Consider the following 26381-nt stretch of genomic DNA (forward strand, 5'->3'; position numbering starts at 1 on the left):
TTCAAGTGGTTATGTAAAAATAATTTCATAAAATCAAGAGTTGTTTCTTTAATAAGACAGGGGCGCGCTTGAAATGAATGTTTCCGTTTAGAGTACAACTGAACCATAATACTTGACTTTTGGATATGAAAGTTTAAGTGAAGCCGTTAATAACACCTAATTTTATAAAATCAACTATAGATTCTCTACAACCAAATCATTGCGAGGGGTCAGGTGAAGCTTCTTCCGGGTTCACTGCGGGGGAGGGAGCTTAACTAGTAATCAATTGATTTGATTAAAAATGGGCGATTTTACCGATTTCGATTAGAGGGTTGAACATTTATCGATCCTCATTCAATCCTGGGCAACGTTAGGTCTCCTTACTAGTATATATATATATATATATATATATATTACTTGTTTATTGTTATATAAACATGTTTACATCCCGCTGCTACAAACAGCCACTTGTTTCAATCAAACAACATATATCATCAGGCAGCGACTTTCATTGAACATCTGAATAGTCAAGTCGCTGCCTGATGATATCTGTTGTTTGATTGAAACAAGTGGCTGTTTGTAGCAGCGGGATGTAAACATGTTTATATAAGAATAAACAAGTATTATCAGCTCTTTTTATTGAGCACTATCTAACAACCTCGTTGAATTCACTAGTCCATTACTTTTGAATAAAAAAACTCCGAGTATATATATATATATATATATATATATATATATATATATATATATATAAACGGCTATATGAATATCTGTCTATATGTCTGTCTCCATATTTCCAAACTCTATCTTCTCCGAAACCAAACGTCGAACACCGATGTTAGAGGCTTCAAATGATTAGATTTTTTACGGACCGTTCTTTTATGGGTCTTTGACCGGTTAAAATTGTTTTTAAATGGTCAAAAATGGGTTAAAATTGAAAAAAATCGTTAAACACTTTGTACATTTCTCTTATTTTATTTTAAATTTTTAATTGGTTTGTATATGTGTCGCGTTGGTACAGTGGTAACGTCACCAGCTTTGAATGTTACAATTTTTGTTTCAATTCTAACTGATGGCACCAAAATGCTTCTTTTTACTTTTGAAATCACGACTCTATAATAACATTAATAATAATAATAATAATAATAATAATAATATATATATATATATATATATATATATATATATATATATATATATATACACACAAAATCTGGACAAATTAAAATATCATATTAAAGCTTATTTTACGTCTAGGCAAATCCGGGCGCTTCCCCCTGCTAGTATATATATATATATATATATATATATATATATATATATATATATATATATATATATATATATATATATTAGGGATGGGACGATTCCGGTATTTTTACCGATTCCGATACAATTATCGATTCCGTATTAAATTCCAGATTTCGATACAATTACCAATTCCAATTCCGATTCTTTCTAAATCTCTACATATTTAACTATAATTATATATAGTTATTTTTCGCGATTACTGTAAAAACACATGTTAAATGTGCAGATATTTTCTTACGCGTAAGGACACGCTTGTGAGGGATGAGCTATCGATTTTAGTTTTACTAATAGGTTAAAATCGACATATATATGTATATATATATATATATATATATATATATATATATATATATATATATATGTATATATAACTACTTCATTTACTCACATAAAATTAATATACAAAAGTATAAATTTATGTGTAAACTTTAAGTATTTACTTCAAAAGTGCTCAATACGTAGGTAGAGCTAGTTAGTAATTTATAAAATATATATGGCGATTAAGCTACACTGAATATTCCCCGTTTCATCCACTCTAAGATTCTTCAGGCTTATGCGCCTATATATATATATATATATATATATATATATATATATATATATATATATATATATATATATATATAAGAGCAAATAGTTAATAAAACATGTTAAAAACACTTTGAAAAAGAGTTAAAAACATATTTAATCTGAAAAGGAAACACTTAATAAGTGGATAGTCCTTAATTCACGGAGTTTCGAAGAAATACTTTCCTTCTCATCAGAGGGTAGGAATTAGCAAAATGCGGGATCGGATTTTGCATACAAAAGTATTTAATGAAACTGCAATTAAGTCAAAGATCTTACTTGATAACAAAAAGTGAAGCAGAGGGAATATGGTGAAGAAAAAGGTGATTACACGTGAATAGATAGTCTGGTGAAAGGTAAATTATCCAATGGCGGTAAAATCCAAAAATATAAATCCAAGAAAGTTAATTGAATTTCCATTTGCACAAGTAAAATCCAAGGAAATCACATAATTGGAAGATGGTTCAAAATAATCCAAAAGGCCGAAATCCATGGAATAATTCGCAAATATGTACAAGGAAAAGGGGGAAAAATTCCTAAATATTATTAAAAGAAAAATAAGATATGCGTTTGACACGACTGCTGAGACAAAATGTAATTAAGATAGATCAGGGAAGAAGAGAAAAAAATTAAATAGTGATAGAATTAAATATAAAATAGAAAAGTAAATATCAAAATGACCAAGTTCGCGCCTTTTAAGGCGCGAAAAATATAGGGCAAAAAATAGGTCAACTGAAATGTACAGGTTATTATTAAGAAATGTCAGCAAGAGTTGTTAAAAGACACTAAATGGAAAAAAATAAATAAATTGATAAATAAATAAATAAAAAATAAGAAATAAAATATAAAATAAAAAAATACAAAAAAATTTAAGGGGAGAGGATAGCTGGTATCTGCAAATTCCGGATAAAGCAAGTAAGTATGTAAGTAAATGCATATAGTAAAATATAAGTAAATATACATACAGGATATGAATGTGTGAGTAGATTGATATATTAGATAGATAGGAATATTTAAAGACTAAAACAGAAATTGCAGATAAAAAACCGGCCAAACAAGGAAGAAATAAATAATTAAAATAAAGGATTATTAAGTTATAAAGTATTAAGACAGTATGGAGAAAAAACGATAATGTTAAAGAAAAATTATATATCTATCTGAAAAGTTAAAGTAATAATTATTTAATTTCAAAATTATCATAATTAAATTTGGGCTTATGAGATCAGTTCGTTTTTAGAATTTATTATATTGTTACTTTGAGGCGAAGTAATTATAGTTATAGCCTCGGTTGTGCAGAGGCGACATGACTTAGAGCCTGGAGTATAAGACTAAACTCTTTTATGATAGTCCATTTGATTGAGAAGGGGGTATTATTAGAGTTAAGTTTTTTAATTAAAGTGGTTAGAGAAGTTCCTTGGTTATTATTAGGATTATGGTTGTAAAAGAAGAAATGTAGTTTCACATTCTTTTTTTAATTAATGTTGAAGTAGCGCTGATATATGTATAGAATAAAAGTGTAAGATTAGGTTTATGATAGGGGCTATGAATGTCGGTGTTAAGATTAAGTGTAACATCTAGAAAATTTGAAGTTTTTTTGTTTGGTTCAATAATTATAGACAGGCCAAAGTTATTAAAGAAGTTATGTAATTTTTTAATTGTTTTGTTGTACTCTCTTAGTCTGGCTGTTGTAGTAAAAAAGGCATCATCTCTATAAAGGCCCCATTGAATATGTTTAAAGTGATATTTAAGTAAGAAGGGTCCCACTAAATCGGTAACTTGTGCAGAGTCAGAAGGACCCATCAAGATGTCAAAATTATCAGGGGTGTCTTTTCTAGTCCAAAGCTTATTGTTAAATTGTATAAGGGATTTTCTCGCTAGGGGAATTAATTTAATTTCTAAATTAGTTAAGTCAGAATTTCTTTTAGCAAAGATTAGAGCCTTATTTAAAAGGATCGGAGAACTTGATTGATAATAATTTTCGATGTCAAAGGTTATGAAGTTAAGAAGGTGTTTATTTTTATGGAATCTGAATTTAGCCAAAGAGGGAGACTTACTTTTTCTTTAATAGAAGGGATGATTCCATCTAAGATATTTTTGCTTACAGTACCAAAGTCAGAGTTAGATGGGCAGATCAATCTGATGGAGGGGTTGTCATAGAAATTAGGTTTATGATGTTTGAGGGTGAATCTAGGGGTACACGGAGAAATTATTTTAGTGACGTTATGAATATTCATAGAAGTCACTAAATGTTTAGCTTCAAAATTAATGGAATCATAAATCTTAGGAGGGACTATTTTATAAGATCCATTAAGTTCTTTATATAAAAGTCTTTTATATGTAAGATAGTCAAGTTTATAATAATAATTATAATCAGCAGGGACGAATATATGTTTATTCTTTTTAACTTTTTCGGCAAAATTATTTATTTTTCAAGTAACCAGATTATGATGGCGTTTTTGTTTCTTAAATTTAATTTTTTGATCAAATTTAACATGGAATTTTCAAACTCCTCAAGGTAAGGGGTGTATTTGGGGTGGGAAGTGGTTTTTAATCCGTAAAATTTGGCAGCAATTCTTTCGATTTTCTTTTGTTCTCTATGAGAGTTGATAGGGAGTTCATTTGTTAAGATATCTGGGTGAGGTTGGTCTTCAGAGGAAATAGGCCCTTTAAGTTAATTTTTCTCTTTGACACGGTAAGTTTCGGAAAAGGAATTAAAAATAAAAATATATGTAAAATACTGTTAAAAACTCACCGAATATATGTCAGCCTATGTCACGGTAACAAATATTGAGCGAGTTTTTAACCGCATTTTTTCTAGTTTTTTATTAATAACTCCTTTTCCGAAACTTACCGTGTCAAAGAGAGATTCGGGCGCCATTTTAAATTTTCCAACATATCGGGAAACATTGTATGTTTTTCGAGCTGAATAAACATGTTACATTGAATAAAAACACTAAAAACATATCCAGTTAGATAAAAAAGTAACTAATCTTACCTTTGATAACATTTATTTGTTATATATTTGTTTTTTGACAACTTTTTGGAATCTATGTATACAGTAATACAAACCCAAAAGGATATATGTATATATATATATAACTTAAGTTCCTTCAGCCATAATCAAAACCGAAACCAAAACTAATGAAGAATTCTTGATAAAATTATTTATTTAAAAAAAATAGATGATTTAAGTGCCATCAGCTATAGTCAAAACCGAAACCAAAACTTATCAAATTCTTGGTAAAATTATTTCTGACAAGAAATGAAAGAACATAACAATTAAACGACCCGGATGTAAGCGTGACACACGAAAGAACACTCACGCTATCGTATTAATATATAGATTAAAAACTTGAGAAAGGTTAGTATTTTTTGGTATAGAAAATTTTTTACGATGTTTAGCGATTAATAGCAAATTACAGCCATTACAAGGTTTACTGTGATCTTTATTTTTGGAGGGGTTGCTAACGGGAGGGGGGTAATCAGTGATTAATTTTAAATATGGTAGGACGAGATATATTCTCGCTTCCCAATAAAATTTAATGTACTTTATTTAAAAAAAAGCTACTTGCTCATTTTATGTGATTTTTGGAATATGAAAATTTCGTTTCGTGATGGGTATGTATATCATAAAAATTTTTTCCTGTATTTTTGTTTTTGTTTTTTAATAGGCTGAATTCTGGACTTGCACCCCAAAAATTTCTTGTCTTTTCTTTTTTACGTAGATGGTTCAACAAGAACGTTCACAGAGAACTGAATTTGAACGCGCTATACAAACAGACGCTGACCGACGAGCGCAAGCTAACAAACAACGATACGTTAATGAGATGCAAAAATTAATGGACTCATTTAAGGTAATTTAAAAAAAAAGATGGCCGCTGAAAATTTAAGTAAAGAAAACATTTATTTAATTGTTGTTTTTTAAACATTTATTTATTTGTTTGTATACATTTATTAATTGTTGTCTTTTAACATTTATTTATTTGATGTTTATAAACAGTTATTTATTTATTTGACAGAATTTAAACACTTATTTATTTGTTGTTTTTTCAGCATTTATTTATTTGTTTTCAAACATTTATTTATTTGTTATTTTAAAAACATTTATTTAATTGCCGTTTATTAAAACATTCAATCGTTTTTAACATTCATTTAATTGTAATTTTTTAACATTTATTTAATTGATATTTTTAAAACATTTATTTATTTGTTATTTTTAAGCAGTTATTTAATTGTTGTTTTAAACATTTAATTGTTGTTTATTAAAACATTTATTTAATTGTTGTTTTTTAACATTTATTTAATTGTTTTTGTAATTATTTAATTTTTGTCTTTTTTAACATTTTTTAATTGTTATTATTTAAAACATTTATTTATTTGTTGTTTTTTTTTACATTTATTTAATTGTTTTTTAAACAATTATTTATTTAACAATTTCATAATAAATCTATTAAGCGTTTTCGGCAACACAATGAAAAATGTGGGCATGTTATTGATTTATTTTCTAGACATCACCATTTATGGTGATAGCATTGAAACCTTATCATATCCATTACAGACTCAGTTTTCGTATAACTGTGTCGCCTGAAGAGGTCTCTAGTTAATAGTAACTAGCTGACCAAATATGCTCACGAATGTGTAGTGACATATTATTGCTTATGTAAAAACAAATAGAAAGTATATATATATATATATATATATATATATATATATATATATATATATATATATATATATATATATATAGAGAGAGAGAGAGAGAGAGAGAGAGACAGACAGACGGACAGAGAGAGATTAAGTTATAAAAATATATATGGCGATTAAGCTACGCAGAATATTCTGCATTTCATTCTCGTGAGAATTCGTCAGGCTTAGGCTTATGCCTGACGAATTCTCACGAGAATGAAACGCAGATTGTTCTGTGTAACTTAATTGCCACATATATTTTTATAACTTACTACATAGCTCTACCTATGTGTTGAGCACTGTTGAAGTAAACACTGAAAATTTATGCATAAAATTATATTTTCATATATTAATTTATGTGATAAAATTAAGTAGTCATATATATATATATTGTTATGAGGTAAGCTGATTGATCTATTTTAGGAATAAAAATACTTACTTAGAGACAATAAATATAGTTATGTCCAAACGTTATGGCAGCAGGACAGGTCGAGATCAGAGATACACGCTAATTGAAATTCCAAGCTCGACAATCAGTTCATCAGAAACTGAACCATTTTGGTGACCTGTGACATTTTATCTGTTGATCAGAGGCATTGTTCTGGATAGTACTCTGAGGTCCATCTTTCCAGGCTTTACCTCCCCTCTTTAGGGTAAGGTAAGTTTATTGCTTCTTCCTAAGGTGTCCTGACCAGGAAATTCTGACAGAGTTACGAAAGCAATTTTTGAAAGGCCTCTTATTTAAGGGCGCTTGATTGACTCTCACCGATTCCCAACATTGTGTCACGTCTTTATGCAGTTAAAAGAAAGTAAATACCATGATTAATAGAAGTTACAGCGCCAGAATCATGACGTATACCAATCGAGGTTCCAATCTTGATACTTTCAGCCATTTTGGTTACCTTTTATCTGTTGAGCTGAGGCATTTGTTTTGCGTAGTCTTAGGAGGCTCACCTTCCCAGGCTTGCCTCTCTCTTTTTGGCTGGAGTGAGGAATCATAACTAGAGAATGCAATTTAAAAAGAAAAACAGACCACTCTTCGTTTAGAGATGCTGGCTTGACTCTCCCCATACTAAAGTATAAAAAAGATGTCATAAAAGATATCATCACTAAAGTATAAGAAGATGTCATACAAGTTGTCACAAAAATATAAAAAGATGTCTTAAAAGATGTCATTAAAATATAAAATAATGCCATAACAGATGTCACTAGTGTATAAAAAGATATCACTAAAATATAAACAGATGCAATAAAAGGTGTCATTAAAGTATAAAAAGATGTCACAAATGATGTATAAAATAATGTCATAAAAGATGTCACTAAAGTATAAAAACGTTATAAAAGATTTCACTGAAATATAAAAAGACAGAATAAAAGATGTAATTAAAGTATAAAAAGATGCCATAAAAGATGTCACTTAAATATAAAAAGACGTCATAAAAGTATAAAATAATGTCATAAAAGATGTCACTAAAGTATAAAAAGATGTCATAAAAGATGTCACTAAAATATAAAAATAATGTTATAAAAGATGTCATTAAAATATTAAAAATATTGAATAAAATATGTCACTAAAAATGAAAACGATGCCATAAAAGATATCACTAAAATACAAAAAATATGTCACTAAAATATAAAAAGACGTCATGATAGATGTCACTAAAATATAAAAAGATGACATAAAAGATTTCACTAAGATATAAAAGGTTGTCATAAAAGATGCCATTAAAATATAAAAAAGGTACCATAAAAGATGTCACTGAAGAAAAAGGTGTCATAAAATGTCACTAAAATATAAAAAAGATGTCATAAAAGATGTTGATAAAATGTAAAAAAGATGTCATAAAATGTCACTAAAATATAAAAAAGATGTCATAAAGATGCCACTAAAGTAAAAAAGATGCCATAAAAGATGTCATGAAAATGTCACTAAAATATAAAAAGATGTCATAAAATGTCAATAAAATATAAAAAGATGTCATAAAAGATGTCACTAAAGTGTAAAAAGATGTCATAAAAGATGTCATAAAATATGTAATAAAAGATGTCATTAAAATATAAAAGGATGTCATAAAATATGTCATTGAAATATAAAAAGATGTCACTTAAAATATTTCTTTTTATGTTGACAGTCGGATCGATCGAAAACGAAAGACATGATACAGAAGTTAAATGAAGGCCTCCAACTTTTGGAAGATACGTTTGACGGAAACAAGAAACAATTGGAAAAAATCGTGTCTGCAGAGATTCATTCGCGGTAAATATGGCTTCTTCATTTATTCAGTTACCATTTTTAGAAGAGACCACATGAAGGTTTCCAACATACATAATGAAAGAGGTGCTATGGATCTGAGTGTGCGGAGATTCATTCACGGTAAATTTGTTGCTTTATTATGTTTCAGAATTCTTTAGATAATGGGTTCTTATTCAAATTGGCACTTATGGTGGTAATTACAAGTAGAAAAAAATACAGAAAAGTTTGTATGATGTACGCAGTTGCAGAACAAAGGTGTCATGTTCCAAAAATCATGTAATTTGATAAAGTATCTTTTTTTATTCAACAAAATCAAATGTTGCACCTAATTGAGTCGTAGTGTTTTTGTCAGTCATGATGAAAATCGATGAAATAAATAAGCGAAGACAACTCAAATAGAAGTTAAGAGGTCAAAAATTAGTGCTATGTTCAATACAGTGCAGTAGTAAAATCGTTAAAAATCGTAAATATTAATTTTCTTTTTTCATGGTTCATTGTGACCGAGAGATAACTCACAGAAAACCGGATATTGTAATTATGAACAAAAAGACCAATAAATGCCAAATTATTGATGCGGCTTGCCCAAATGACATCAACTTAACAAGCAAAAAGAATGAAAAACTATGGAACTATCAGAAACTGAGGGCGGATATTGCTAGGTTGTGGAACAGGAAAACTTCCATCGTGCCAATAATCATAAGTGCGCTTGGCTTAGTACTCAATGATCTTGAAAAAACATTTGAACTCCTTCAATGAAGTACAACATCACCGTACTCCAGAGGTCGGTTCAGCTTGGCAGAGCAAACATCGTACGCCAGGTGCTTTCCATCTAATTGGCCCTTTGAACATGCTCAGTAGCTTTGGTGTGAAAACCTACTCTTAAGTAAAAAATTAACCGGTATAAAGCATCACAACAACAGTTTGATGTTAACGAACACAATAACAACATCAATAATAATAATAATAATAATAATAATAATAATAATAATAATAATAAAAAATGGGAATTAGACTCTGGAAATGTAAAGAAGTCAAGGAGATTCCCACTGTGATTGGAACGCTTGGGACCATAACAAAAAGCCACCACAAATGGCTTAATCAGATTGAAAAGACAATTTCTTTTACGATCTTACAAAAGGCTTGCCTGTTGGGAACAGCGAAAGTGTTAAGGTATAGCTTGAATGCTTCAAAAAAAAAAAACGTCATAAAGTTAAGAATTTTATGAAACAATAATGATATATGAACACCTCGAACTGTATGACAGTCAAAATTTTCAAATATTCTAAATCAGGAAAAACATGTGGCTCGCACTTGACATCAATTAATGAGTTGTTTTTAGCATCAAAACATAGACAAAAACTTCACTAAGTCATTAATATCGTAGTTGAAGATCACACGGACTTTTCTAGTGACATCATGCCGTGAAGAAAAAAACCCCGATACAAACTAATTCTATTCCTGATGATGACATTATATCGCTGAAACTTAGTTGATTTAAACAAATAAATGCTTGTTTGAAAGGATCTGTTTCCTAAAATTTTCGAAAATTTATCCCTTCATTAGGGGAGGAAAGGAAGCGTAAACAGCTCTCAAACGTGGCTTCCATTTTATTTGTGTCTGTTGCTGGAAGTTGGATCTAAGCGTCCATCATGCAGCCAAGCCGGGTGACATATTTGTTAAGTCAGTTTCTGGAATATGGGTTTTCATTGTGATAAGTCTTAGGTATTGTCTTAAATTATAATTTTTTCATGAATTAGTGTTGCTGCTTGCTTCGTTTATAATTTTTCATTTAGGAGTGTTAATGTGTGTGTTTGTTAGCGCTGTGTTTACATTTGGAAATTTGCGCACCTACCATCTTCTATGACAGACTATGTTGGTGAATAGATCTATATATATATAAAAGTGAATGTGTCTGTGTGTGAGTGTGAGTGTGTGTGTGTGAGTGTGAGTGTGTGTGTGTGTGTGTGTGTGTGTCTGTGTACATTTTCCAATGCAATAACTCTGTCAATTTTCAGTCTACAGACTCGAAATTTGATATACAGGGTACTGAGATTTGGGAAAATCTTTGTAATCCGTTTTCGGCCAGAAATTTGACTGTTAAGGGGTCATGGTTCAACGATTTGACTTTTGAGAACTCTACCAAACTCCTCCGCCAATTTTGGGTCTAAACACTTGAAATTTTAGATATAGGTTCCTTGGACATGGATCTAACTTAATAACTTGATTTGAGCCCCAAATAATAAATGTTAAGGGGTCATAATAGGGGTCAAAGTTTAAAAAATTGACCGCTTTTTTTCTTTTTTTTTTTTTTTTTTTTTGCTCAACATACACCTCCAAACACCCGGGCAACGCCGGGCTGAAATGCTAGTAAATAAATTGAAAATTATTGAAATTCCTTCAATATTGTAATTATTCTTTTACTACATGGACTTTTCCAACACAAACTGCATTGCCATAACCCTCGAACACAGTTCTTTTTACACTATGCATAATGCTTCAAGCAAATTACAAAATCCTCCTCAGATGTTCGGTTATTTAAAAAAAAAAAAAATAACTGCCTTGTACTGGCTTTCTAAACTTACAAATTTCAATCTAATAACAGCCTCTTATTCACTGACCAGCACGTCTTGATTTCTCCTTTTCATTTTCTTTTCTTCTTCGTTGTCTTTAGCTGACCAACTTCTGATTTTTTAAAGCTTCAAAAGAACAATTTTAATGAACAAAATATTTCAATTGATTGCTATTTTTTAATCATAATTTATTCAATGACAAGGAAGTCTTGATTTGTCTTTTTCACTATTTTTTTTTTTTTTGCATTATTTAGAATCTCCAGACTACTGTTATAATCTTGAGTGTGATTTTCACAATGATTCAGTTGATGTAACCTCCGACCTTCTTCAGGTGTATCTTGTCGAATTTGGGAATGTTTCTGCCGAACTTGGGAATTTGGATGAAATTTTAAATAGAACCCTTCATTTACTTCATGAGAGTAGTATGCTCTTGTTTCTTCAGCCATGACTGGATAGAAGTCCTAAGTAATTCACAATTGCATTTTTTGGTCGCCCACACTGAGAATTGAACCTTCAACCTTTAGAAGAATAGCACTTTTACAATTGATTTTTCCAAGTACTCTAACAACTGAACAATGAGTTTGTAAGAATATGTAGCAAAGCTGTTCACAGGGTTAGCATATTCTCTTTCCATTATGGCTGACAGAACGAGAGCATGCTACCCCCGTGAAGTAAATAAATGGTTTCATTCAAAATTCCGTCAAAGTTCTCAAGTTTGACAGAAACATTCCCAAGTTCGACAAGATACACCTGAAGGAAGTCAGAGATTACATCGATTGAAACGTTGTGAAAATGGCAGTCCAGATGAGAACAGTAGTCTGAAGATTCCAAATAATCATCTCAAAAATTCATTTTTTCCTTCTTTCGTTGTGTTTGGCTCACCAACTTCTGATTTTTAAAAATTTTTTAAAAGAACAATTTTAATGAACAAAATATTTAAATTCCTATTTTTTAAATTCTAGAAAACATCATGAGAAGAACACAGTGGATAAATTTGGAGAAATTCTTGAAAAAATTCAGGTGGTGTCGGTTCACCTTCAGCAAAATCTTGGAGAAGTCAAGAATAACCTAGAAGAGTATATGAACAAAGTCAGTAAGAAAAAAATATTTCTTTTATTTAATTTATCGTTTATTCACCAAAACTTTTGACACAAATCATTATCAGTGATTCCTCACTTACAATAGTCAGTGGTGTTCTCTGGAGTCTGAGTGACAACAAGTCTCCCTAGATTTCCAGTCCTCTCCACTTCTTTTGATCACTGTCACAACTCATTTTTGCATTCTTTTACCGTTTACCATTGCTAATAAAATCTGACTGTTCATTTTAGAGGGTGATCAAAATTAAATTTCCCCCACCCATGGGATCGTTAATAAATTTTGGAATCTACAATTCAACCATATTAGTTAATTAAGTTTAGTTTCAGTGCTTGAACACAGATACTCAGGATTGTAGAAAAAAACAAAAAATGTTCTGGATGCATATCATGACACTATTCAGGATAATCAGGGAAGATGGTCAGGGGAGATAAGTCATCATATTCTCAGTATATGTTTCAAGTTGGAATTTTGAATACAATACAGAAATAAACTAATGGAAAAGTTTTTTTTGTACCATTAAAGTAGAAAAGATACACAAATTTAAAATGCATAATAGATTCTGTTAGGTAAAATAATAGAATAATTAAGTTTCAGTGCTCGAACACAATAATTCAGGATTGAAAAAAAAATTGTATTATTTGGATTCTTTGGACTACTATTCTCATATTGTGTGTCATTTTCACAACGTTTCAGTCGATGTAACCTCCGACCTTCTTCAGGTGAATCTTGTTGTTATGGAACCATTACCTACTCATTAATGGACTCTTGCAAATCTTATATTAATTGAAAGCCAAGTACTCTCGTAGATATGGGATTCTACCGATATCTGGCTGACAAGTAAGCCTAGCTTACATCACCACTTTTCTCTGTATCTTGTTCATTTTTCAATATATCTTTAAACTTCTACCATGTTCCAAGTCGTCTTATCATGGTTCCAACCTGGGTCCACATCACTCAGCCATTGTTTTTTCAAGAGACGAACCAATTTTTAAATAGTCTCTTATCTTCTCTAAATATTTTCCTCTTGCAGGTTTGCTGTTTGTAATATATGTAAGACATGAGAAAGTGGCAGTACTGTGATAGTGACCTTGAGCAAGTAGAAATTTCGCCATTTTAGAAACCATGGATCACTGGTTACAACAGGATGAAGCAACATCACACAGTGGCAATCATTAAAGGCACAATGAGAATTGTTCGGTAATCGTTTGATCTGAAGATTCAGTAACGTTACCTGTCCCCCCCCCCAAGTTGGCAGCTTTATCTGTAATTTTTTTTTTCTTGTGGGGCTATCTCAAGAGTAAAGCTTACACAACTTAACTTTTTTCAAGAGACCAACCAATTTTTAGATAGTCTCTTATGTTCTCTAAATATTTTCCTCTTGCAGGTTTGTCGTTTGTGGCATATGCAACACCCCTAAACATGCAGCATTGCGCATGTTTACATATCTACTATATCTCTAAACGACTAGGGATTTCTGAAAACAAGCGTTTCACACTAGTGCGATCAAATCAGGTTGTCTGAAGATATGCGCTTCTTGGCATTAAATGCACCAAACATTGTTTTTTTCCTTTCTCTTTGCAAAACTCAATCATGTTCTGCAAAACCAAAAATGAACACAATTTTTCTCTACAAAACAACCAGACCAAACACCATGAATTAATATTTGAAGATATAAACAACTTTTTCGAAAATTACCAGACTCAGCATTAAATAACCCGTGTTATGGGAGCACCATTATCTACCCATTCATTAATCAAGAGCCAAGTATTCTCATGGATATTGGATACTCTACAGATGTCCGAATGACAAGTAAGCCTAGCTTACATCATCACATTTCTCTGTATCTTGTCCTTTTTTCAAAACTTATACCGTGTTCCGAATTGTCTTTTCATAGTCCCAACCTGGGTCCTCATCAACCGGTGAAAGACGATATTACACACGCAAAATAAAATATCAGGTATCGAGGTTTGAAATAACAATAACCCATGCAAAATAAAATATCAGGTATCGAGGTTTGGAATAACAATACTCATGCAAGTAGCCTATCAGCGGACTAACGAAAATTCAATGACACTATGTATGTAAGTTCAGTGGATTTATACATTAACTGTTGAATTAGAAAAACGAGGATTTCAAATCTAGAAAAACTTAGTTGATCTCAAATCAACGGTGAACCGGAAATCTCGTACATAAAGTTACTCCTTGAAATTACCAAATATGATTTTCAAAAATATAACCAGTTTCTGCTAAACAGAAATTTCAACAATTTTGAAAATAAAACCAGTTTCTGCTAAACAGATATTTTTCTTCAGAAAAAAAAAAAACTCTAGGAAAGGAGGGATTATGGCACCGTTAACTTCCCATTCATGAACTCTTCCAAATAATATATTAATCTAGAGCCAAGTACTCTTGTGGATATGGGACTGGAATATGTGCCTGCATTAAAGATGGCTTTCCGTGTGGTAGGGATATCTCCAGAGAAGACCATAATTTACCTTATATGTGTTTCTGGGTTGCACTTGCTTACACCACCGCATTTATGGTTGCACTCTATCGCCCCCACAACAGTGGAGTTACTATCTTTAAGTGCATATCTGAGAAAATTGACCGGCTAACATTCACATCTGCGGTGACTTCAATGTCCATAATGTGGAATGGCTGACCCACTCAAACAAGACAGATGATGAGGGGAGGTTCTATCATGATTTCTCCATTGCCTATGACTTCACTCAGATTGTTAATGAACCCACCCATGTGCCCGATACTACCAGTATCTAGACCTTTTTCTCACAACTTCCCCTGAGCTATGTTCATGTTCTGTTCTATCTCACCTGGGATCTTCCGACTACTCGGTTGTATCAATTAAGATAAAAATGAAATGTAACAAGTCTTCAGACATACCTCACCACCATACAGTATATCGATACTCTATGGCTGACTGGGATAGCTTCCATACATTTATATCTGATCTACCTCGGCATTCCATGTTTAAAAAGGATGTGTCCTCTATAGTATCAGACCTGATGGAATGGTTAATTGTAAGTATAGACCGATTCATACAATCCAAAAAATTCCAACAAAAACCTAACAGCCAGCCATGATTCTCCCATGAATATGCTGCTGCCATCGCACATAGAAATCACTTTTTCCATAGCTACCAATATAATAGATGTACTGAGATTAAAACTGCTTTCAGGACTGCCAGCAACCACTGTAAAAGAGTAATAAAAAATGCAAGAGAGCTATATGCTAAGTCCATTAAATTCAAGTAGCTGAGCAGCGGCTTGGTTCCCACCAGTTTTGGCATATAGCAAACAGGATCCTGAACAGAAGCGTACGTTCTATCCCAACCATTATCAATGGACCTGAGGTCATCTCGTCAGCATCAGACAAAGCCAAACTATTTGCCAAGAACTTTGCAGCTAATTCTACACTATGCGACCAAGGTCATAAACTCCCCATATTTCCTCCTATAACAGACAACATGCTATGCAACATACAAATATCTGTACATGATGTCCCTAAGCTAATCAAGAACCTTGATTCCAGTAAAGCAACTGGCCCTGACGGCATTCCAATTATAGTGTTGAAAAATCTTCCACCAGAACTTGCCCCCATATTTACAAAACTGTTTAAGCGTTGTCTTAAGGAGAAGTGCTTCCCAACACCCTGGAAAACCTCATCAGTATGCCCTGTATTTAAGAATTCAGGTGACAGGTCATCTTCCTCTCAGTACAGACCAATAAGTCTCCTGTGTGTCATGAGTAAGTTGCTGGAATCCATATTAAATAAGGAAGTAGTCAACCACCTCAGCAGAAATAACCTCCTTAGTGACATGCAATATAGTTTCCATTCTGCTAGATCTACAGCAGATGTGCTAACGGTTATATCTCATAGGATTAGTGAATCTCTCAACAAAGGCTTCCTTTCTAGGGCAATTGCTCTTGACATATCAAAGGCTTTCAATAAGGTATGGCATAAGGGCCTACTTAACAAGATTTCCAGCTACGGTATTACTGGAAATGTTTTCTCAATTATTAAATCATTTCTCTCTGATAGGCTCATAAGAGTAGTAGTTGATGGACAGAAATCAGAAGCCCACAGTATTAATGCTGGTGTCCCTCAAAGGTCCATCCTGAGCCCAACTCTCTTTCTGATTTATGTCAATGATCTCCCGAAACACATACTTAAATCGTTTGTTGATATCTATGCTGATGACACGACTATCTATGGCAACACATCAAAGGCCATAAATGACAAAGTTCTCTCTGATTCTCTCTCCTCTGATCTTGAGCGCGTGGTACAATGGGGGAAGAGGTGGCTGGTTACTTTTAATGCATCTAAAACCAAGCTTTTATTTTTACATCATCAACGCTCTGATCCCCATCTGGCACAAACTTACTGAATTCGACAGCGAGCATGCCGCCATTTTGCTTTTCCAAATATACTGATAAACACTGTATGATTTTCGAACCGATTACACGTTTTAAAGTGAATAAAACCACTAAAAACGTTTGCAGATAGAAAAGTAACATTTATTTGTTATATATTTGCTTTTTTGACCACTTTTTCTTTCAAATTCTTTTTATATTTCCAAATTTATTCTATGCTTTATTAGTGTTTAAACGTAAATTTTGTGAGTGTTAGGACACAAATATGAAGAAATAATTGGATGAAAAAAATTTTGATCCACAACAATCATTGTTTATTATATATTCTTTTTGCATTAGAACGTATCTATTTTTGACCTTGAAGTAGTGTTTCTTTTAGCTGTTTTCATTAAGTGACTTCATGCCTTGTCTGAAGCAATTTCCATTTAAACAAGTGAAGCATGCATGGTCCCCCGTGAGTACACAGTGAACGAGGCATAAAAAATGACCCCCCCCACCCACCTTTAGCCCCCAGTCCCCAGATGATGCAGTTTTAGGCCTTAACATATGTAAATTTGAGTTCTGCACCATGCAACAAAAAAAAAAGAAATGACTAAGTCCATCATTTAGCCCAAAAGTCCTCAAGGCCTTAACATATTTAAATTTGAGTTCAGCACCATGCAAAACTGCTAAATAGACGTACACAGAAAATTTTAAAGAAATATGGTAAAATAGTCCCAAAATGAAGTGTTTTTATTAGCCCTAAAAGAGTCCCAGGAGTTATCGTGAAGTATACGAGGGGCACTTCCATAGCAGTAGAGCAATGAAACTTGGCACAGTTATTAGTCTTTCTCTACATAGGAACCACCCAGAGTTATCCATTTCTCCCATCGTTTGATGCAGCTCTGGAGACCGTTTTTGTAGAACACCCCAGGTTGGTCCACCAACCACGATGTGACTTCAGAAATCAAGGCTTCATCATTTGGGAAATGCTTTCCTTTCAAAAACAACTTCATAGCTGGGAAGAGATGAAAGTCAGAGGGTGCAAGGTCAGGAGAGTAAGGAAGATGGGGATGGGGGAGGATTTCATAACTACATGCCTGTGCTTCTGATCTGGCGACATACGAGTTGTGGACCGGAGTGTTGTCCTGCAGGAAGAGGGTACCTTTGCTGATCTTGCCAGCCTCTTGATTTTCATAGCTTCCCTTAATTTCCTCAAAAGTGAAGCATAATAGGCTCCTGTAATTGTGGTCCCCTTTGCTAGTAAATCTGTCTTCACTACTCCGTCCTGGTCCCAGAAGACTGTGAGCATGACCTTGTCAGTGGAGGGCTGCACCCTTGCCTTCTTTGGAGGTTGTGAATCCAAGTGCTTCCATTGCATTGACTGGGCTTTGGTCTCTGAATCATAGTGATGGACCCAGGTTTCATCCTGTATAATCAGTCTTTTGAAAAACTTTGACTCATATTCTTGGCACATCTCCAAATTCATCCTCGAACACTCAATGCATTCTCGCTTCTGGAATGGTGTGAGCAACCTAGGAATCCATTTGGCAGTCACCTTATGCATATGAAAATGGATGAATGATAGTTTCCACAGACCCTGTATTAATGTTGACATCTTGGGCTATTTGGCGAATAGTAATGTACCGATCTTCCAAAATGGCAGCCTCAATTTGATGGGCAGATGCCTCATCAATGGCAGAAGTGGGGGGGCGACCAAATCTGGGAGCTGTTTCCACAGACTTCCGGGAATGTTTGAATTCATGATGCCAGCGTTTTACAAGGTCATATGATGGGGCATTATCACCATAAGTTTCTTTCATTTCATCAAAAGTCTCCTGTGGTGTGCGCCCTTTCAAATACAAAAACCGGATCACTGCTGGACATTCAACAGGCTCCATTTCACACCTGACTCAGTTTAAACACCTGTAAAACAGAAACCACAATGAGTTCAGAGCTGTAATTTGCCACAGAACCCGTAGAGATATAAATCATTGCACACGCAAAATTTCAGCTAGATCAGATAACCGGAAGTGGGTCGGGGCATTACTTATTGCATGCCCCTTGTAGACAAACAAAATTATATAGAAATTAATTAGTTACAACTTTTCAGAAAGTTTTATAAAAATCAAAGGCATCAATTTTTTTCTAATAAGCGCAAAAGTGTCAATTTTAGCCATTTTAACATAAAAGGCACCCCTGGGGGGGGGGGGCAACTGGAGTTTTCCTGGAAAATCCGTTCTGTTACTTTTTTACTCATATCATGTTTAATGTTTGTATCATATCTTGCGCATTACGGGTTCAAACTTGCCTACTACTCCTAATTATTTTTTTTTTGCGTTCGCATGGATACTCACTGCTATTTTGAGTTGTTTTTATTCATTTTTTTTTTAGGGCTTTGGTTGCTCCCCCCCCCTTACACACACCTTGACACACCTGGGCAACGCCGGGCACTCCGGCTAGTATAAATTAAAACTGAAAAGTAACTACTATAAAAATGAGGGCATATTTAATTGTCTGTTGCTGATTGAATTCCCAAATATCATCTTGTGTCTCAATGTAACATTGTGATTACTTTTTAAATGTTGTATTTTCTGCAATTACCATACTAGTTGCTGACACATATTAAACACCAGTATATTCGATCTTTTTAACTGCCACACCGGCTGGCTCTCAATACACGGCACCAGACACAGCTGGCGCTCAATACACGGCACCAGACACAGCTGGCTCTCAATACATGGCACCAGACACAATTGGCTCTCAATACACAGCACCAGGCACAGCTGGCTCTCAATACACGGCACCAGACACAGCTGGCTATCAATACACGGCACCAGACACAGCTGGCTCTCAAACACGGCACCAGACACAATTGTCTCTCAATACACAGCACCAGGCACAGCTGGCTCTCAATACACCATGTGTATTTTTCTATTTCTTCTCTTTGCTTCTCTCTTTTTCCCTTCCGATCTTAATTCTTATACGTGCATTTGAGTCCGTGACGTTCACGCCATGCCTCAAAATTGCTGACGTGACTATGTTATACAAATTAGAGGTAGATAACTCTGCTTCAAACTCTTTCTCGAGCAAAATAGATAATTTTGGAGATATAAAGTTATTTCCGTGTGAAACTTAAAAGTACTTTAAGTTTTATTAAATAAGGAATTTAATTTTCTGTTACTATGTGAACGTTCCTATCTGTTGTCTTATTATTAGGGCTGGGACAACAGCATATTCTTTTCATTGTTTTGACTCTCGAGTGTGTATCTGTTGATATCTTATGTGCTTTTATATAGAGTGATGTGGTTCTCGGTTGATTAACTGTGTCGGATATATACTCGAGAGTCAAAACAATGAAAAGAATATGATAGCCCTACTTATTACTGTCTGTTCTTCGAATCATGATCATATCAGAGTTTTCCCTCGGCACCAAAGCTACTAGAGTCTGGGTCATTTTTGAAATGGCATTTTTTCTGCTGACTGAGAAATGGCTGATGTGCTGTGGAGTTCTAGGAGGTCTACCTTCTCAGGCTGTTGCCTCCCGTCTTTCGAGTGGAGTAAATATATTCCTTACTGCTTGAGATGCTCTTATCAAGGAATGCCAATGGGGCTGCCCAACCAATCTTAAATAGGTCAGAGTGTTCCTCCATTAGGGGGGGGGGGTTGGCTTGATTCTCACCCACCTTCCAACCTTGTGTCACATCTTTTTGCAGTGAGAAGTAAAAAACTGCTTCATAATATTTCTTTGCAGCAAGGGGAGATAACTTTTGGGCACAGAATTATTTCCCTTTTAAACAAAAATAATTAGCAGCATCATTATTTTCTAGATTGAAATTACAATTAAATAGCTAAGTTAAATGGTGCCAGTATTATTTGAAAGAATGTTTTTCTTTTTCGTTCAGTTTAACAATCCGAAACCAAAGAGAAAACTGGCAATAACTTTACTTATGACTAGGGCTATGACAACAGCATATTCTTTTCATTGTTTTGAGTCTCGAGTATATATCTGACGCAGTTAATCAACCGATAACCACAATCACTCTATATAAAAGCATACAAGATATCAACAGATACACACTCAAGAGTACAAACAATGCAAAGAATATGCTGTTGTCATAGCTCTACTTATGACTAGCGGGGGCCTGTGGAAATTCCACAGCGGCATTTTTTGTATGTAATATATTGCTGCTGGACATTCTGTGAACGTTAAGCATGAATGGAGACCCCGTGATATTATTGTAGCTCTTTTGTTAAAACTGTAAAAGTGTTTATCTAAGTAAGAGGAACCCTATGATATCATTATACTGTCTTTAGACAGAACAGATACTACCCTTGCATCCTAGATCAAGAAGGTATATTTTAGTTACAAGTACGGCACAAAAGCAACATCATTTTTTTTTTTTTTTACATTGCGTCTTCGGTGATCGGGAGATCCTATTTATTAAAAAGAAAGATAGAAAGTGATAACATAGTATGAACATAAAATTAGCATATCTGTATACTAATATTTGAATGTCCGTAGTATGTTATCACCTTCTCTCCTCCTTTTTAATAAGTAGGATCTCCCGATCGAATAATTTATAATCTGGAAACTGTGGGGAGCCAAGTAAATCAAGGAATGAAAATGTTTTGATCACAATTTTTGTTTCTTGTGGAAAAATGGGGGTGTGGGAGGGGGGTGGGTCTAGAAATGTTTGTTTTAATCAAATGCAAGTTTTTGCTTATACAGGGTGGGCCAAAATAAGGGTCCTATCTTTAAATTTGAATAACTTCCACAAAATAAAAGTTAAACTCACCAAACTTTATGTGTGTGTAGACTGACCCTTCCGAGATTTTTTTGAAATAAACAAAACAAATTTTGGCCGAAAAACACTTCTTAAAACTTACATGAATTTATGAATTTTTAAAAATAGGACCCTTGTTTTGGCCCACCCTGTATTATCTTATCAGGAATATTCTAGGAAGAAAATTTAAATAGAAGATTTTTTTTTACATTTATCTCCGAATGTCACACACCAATAATCACCACGTCCAGAATGTGTTGAGGGATACAATAAGTCAATTCACACACACACACACACACACACACACACACACACGCACGCACGCACGCACGCACGCACGCACGCACGCACGCACGCGCGCGCGCGCACACACACACACACACACACACGCACGCACGCACGCACGCACGCACGCGCGCGCACGCACACACACACACACACACACACACACACACACATTTCAATGGAAAGAATTTGAATGTCTATTAGAAATCTTTCTGTACGAACATCTATATATGAGGATTTGATTGCATTGAACAGTTTGTTTAAATGCAATTCAGATAAGGGAACCTCACATCAGTGAGAAAAAAGCCATCGAAAGGAAAACACCGAAATGCTATGCAATCTCTTCTCACATTAACTGGATTGGTTGTTTTTTTTTTTTACGGCATATCAACCCTTTTCAGGTTATTTAATGCCGAATCCAAAGATTTTGAAGAAAATTTTTTTAATAGAATATATTTGTTGTTTTCAAGTCGGTTTCTATCTAACCCATAGTTGGGACCCTAGCAGGTACTACCACTCTGGGTCAGAGTGGACCTGAGAGCAATGGGAATTAAAGGGTGGCTCCACACTCCCCAAAGCCCACAAGCTGGGGTCTTACCACTGGATATAGTTGAAGATCATATTCAGGACTACATTATCTGGAGGCCGAAATGAAATACCCAACAGACGAAATCAGCCCAAGTCTATAAGTGAAATAACTAAGAATATGAAGGCCCTACATACAGTATTAATATACAGATTATTAAACTTAAAAGCAAGTCGCTGATAATCCTATGGAATGGGTTAAGGTTAGGTTTAGAAAGGGTTAGTTTTAGAAAAAGATAATTTCTTCCACAATTTATAAATGGAAATGGTTAGAATTATTTTTGTATTGGATATTTCATTCTTATGAGGTTGTGTATAATTTTTTTTTTAAATGTAGATTATTTTGCAATATAGGCAAGAAAAAGAAAAAGTGGACAAAAAAAAACAAAACAAAACAAAACCAAATAAATGTTATGAAAGGCAAGGGAAATTACTCTTCTACTTACCTAGATGAGTTTTGTGTGTGTTTTAACTTATTTTAAAGCGTTTATTTATGTGGAAACATTCAGTTCAACCAAAAAGAGAAAACTAGCAATAATTTTACTTATGATTCTTTTCGTTTTAGATCCAAAAAGAGATACAAGATTCTTGCCAAGATCAAAAAGACGCAGCTACAAAAGCATTGGATGATCTGGACACAAGATTACGGACAGACAATGAAAAACTGACCAATCTAGAAAATACGATAGAAGAGCAACTTTCTCAGGTAAGTCATTGTGGGTCATAGGAGAGTAGGAAGTGGACTTTGGCTTTACTTTCGGCAGCCGCGTAACTCTTGCTTTCCTTATTTTTGTTCTTTCAACTTAACATTCCCTGAACAATGTTTCTTACAAAGACGGAAGGATTGCTGTTTTCTGGGACGAAATCTAACCACCATTTCGTACTTTTTCGTTGGCTAGTTTTTAACTCTGTATGTGTGTGTGTGTGTGTGTGTGTGTGTGTGTGAACTTTGCTAAGATTTTATTATCTCCCTTTGCCGGTGTAAAAATTCTTCTTTTTTATCTATAAAAAAAACCCTGTTTTTAGGATTGGATTTTTTTTTTTTTTTTTTTGATATTTATCAGATGAATTTCTGTACAAAACATATCTAGGAACACTGCCAGACATTTAAATTAGCTTTGTGTGAAATTTGTGGCTCAGCCATTTGGGAACCTATAAGGAAGGAACTCACACACGCATGCACACACACACACACAATCACACACACACATTCACACACACACACACACATACACACACTCGAGCACACACACCCGCACACACATTCACACACACACACACACACACACACACACATTCGCACACACACACATTTGCACACACACATGCGCACACACACACACAACCACACACACACACACACACACACACACACACACACACACACACACACACACACACACACACACACACACACAGAGTGACTTATTTAATAGAAGATTTCAATATTGTCGTTTATTCTGTTTATTTTCAATGGGTTTTGCTACCAAACTGCATTGTCATTACCATCTAACACTTGTAGCAACCGAAACTAGCTACAATCACAGGCAGGAGCTAACTCTCGTGGCTCGAGATTTGAAATCCATTTTCTCCCTGGCTTGTCCAATCACAAACCAGCTCTCAATCATGTGACCGAGTACATAAAAGGCAAAATCACAAACTTTTCTTACTCTTTTTCCTCCTGACTTCAGCTGGCAGCAGACATTAGCCTGGAGCTTTGGCCCCAGGCTGAACGTGAGTACAATGAGCTAACATGGCAACCTTCTAACTCCCATTTGTTTCCACATGCGTACCCACACAAACTTTATTTATCATGCAGCAGAACTCCTCTCGTCGATACACACACACACACACACACACACACACACACACACACACACACACACAACTACTATAAATACAAGCACGCACGAACACTGAACTCTCCTACTAACCTGTTCCTCTCGAGTGCACGCTACTAACATGGATGACAAATAAAGTTGTTTTTGAAATGTTAAAATAAGACTTCATTTTGTTGTCTTCAGCATTAACTTAACACTTATCTAGTTTTTGACGTTGAAGAAGTATTTTTTTCTTTAGAGTCTCACATTAAGTGACTTCATGCCTTGTCTGGGGCAATTTCCATATAATAATATAATGTAGGATAAGTGAAACTCTTTATACCATGGTATTTCGAAGCCTAATGCTTCTCATCAGAAGAGGAGAAAAGATGCTAGGTAACATAATAGGGATGTGACGTCATCTAGCGATAGTTACATTAGGAGCGAAATAATTGTGCAGTGGGAGATAAAATATTGAGAGCATTATGGGATGGGAGAACTAAAATGATCTCTGTGATATAGGAGGAGTATATCATTTTAGTTCTTCCATTCCCAAATACTCTCAATATTTTATCTCTCACTACACAATTATTTCACTCCTTATGTAACTATCACTAGACGTCACATTATGTTACCTAGCATCTTCTCTCCTCTTCTGATGAGAAGCATTATGCTTCGAAATACCATGGTATAAAGAGTTCTTACTTATCCTATATGCCTAATTGATGCATCATCCTTATTGAATAAATGAATAAATCTATATACATTAGTGTATATTTTTATATTATCGTTTTCTTATTTTATTGATATTCTCTCTCTCTCTCTCTCTCTCTCTCTCTCTCCATCTCTCTCTCTCTCTTTATGTATATATATATTATATTTATATATATATATATATATATATATATATATATATATATATATATATACATACTTCTTCCTATATATTTATATGTATAATTACTAATTCAAGGGCAAAAACTAGTCAACAATAAGCATTAGCCAGATAGATTCCGGTTCAAAAACAGCAATTATTCCCCTTTTATCAGAAACATCACTCACGGAATGTGAGGACTAAAGGACAAAATAAGGAAAGTAATTACTATAAATGTTTTTTTTTCAGTCAGAGGAATCTGTTAACATTGGAGTTGAAGATGACCATGTTGTATGCTGCAGAGTAGTAGCCTAGTAGCAATGTGCTCCACATATGGGATGCCCTTGTAAAGAAGCTCTGTATGTAAAAATTTTCCCTATTACTAGGTACAATGAGGAAGAGAGGAAAGTGTTGGGTTTTTTTTCATTCTGATAGCAAAGCGAGTTCTTGCTGTGAGTATTTTATAAGAGGGCACCAGAAATTTAAGATCGGTTCAGGAGAGGTGTGGTTGGAGATTGTGCAACCCTTGCCTCACAATTACATGTGCAGCTACCCTTACAGGGGTATTCATTATTTCGTGAAACTAAACGGAGGCATCGGGCAAGCGACTATTATATAAAAGGAACTGTGTGTGTGTGTGTGTGTGTGTGTGTGTGTGTGTGTGAACTTTGCTAAGATTGTATTATCTCCCTTTGCCGGTGTAAAAATTCTTTTTTATCTATAAAAAAAAACTGTTTTTAGGATTGAATTTTTTTTTTGATTTTTGATATTTATCGGATGAATTTCTGTACAAAACATATCTAGGAACACTGCCAGACATATAAATTAGCTTTGTGTGAAATTTGTGGCTCAGCCATTTGGGAACCTATAAGGAAGGAACCCATGCACACACACACACACACACACACACACACACGCACACGCACACACACACACACACACACACACACACACCACAGTGACTTATTTAATAGAAGATTTCAATATTGTCGTTTATTCTGTTTATTTTCAATGGGTTTTGCTAAAAAACTGCATTGTCATTACCATCTAACACTTGTAGCAACCGAAACTGGCTACAATCACAGGCAGGAGCTAACTCTCGTGGCTCAAGATTTGAAATCCATTTTCTCACTGGCTTGTCCAATCACAAAACAGCTCTAAATCACATGGCCGAGTACATGAAAGGCAAAATCAC

General features: G+C 34.0%; 1 protein-coding gene across 7 annotated transcripts in view; it reads left to right on the forward strand.

Annotated features, from left to right (window-relative positions):
* The window catches only part of LOC145259843 (coiled-coil domain-containing protein 154-like), a 335063-nt gene that overhangs the window by 227305 nt on the left and 81377 nt on the right, over positions 1-26381 (forward strand). For all 7 annotated transcript variants that reach the window (XM_080117680.1, XM_080117679.1, XM_080117678.1 and 4 more), the window contains 4 exons: positions 5583-5711; positions 8676-8800; positions 12330-12456; positions 23058-23198. In XM_080117680.1, the coding sequence (XP_079973806.1) occupies positions 5583-5711; positions 8676-8800; positions 12330-12456; positions 23058-23198 (522 nt within the window). The remainder of the gene's footprint in view (positions 1-5582; positions 5712-8675; positions 8801-12329; positions 12457-23057; positions 23199-26381) is intronic.

The sequence above is a fragment of the Euprymna scolopes genome, chromosome 35 (genome assembly GCF_053919585.1).
Source record: "Euprymna scolopes isolate OS-2025 chromosome 35, ASM5391958v1, whole genome shotgun sequence".
Lineage (NCBI taxonomy): Eukaryota > Metazoa > Mollusca > Cephalopoda > Sepiida > Sepiolidae > Euprymna > Euprymna scolopes.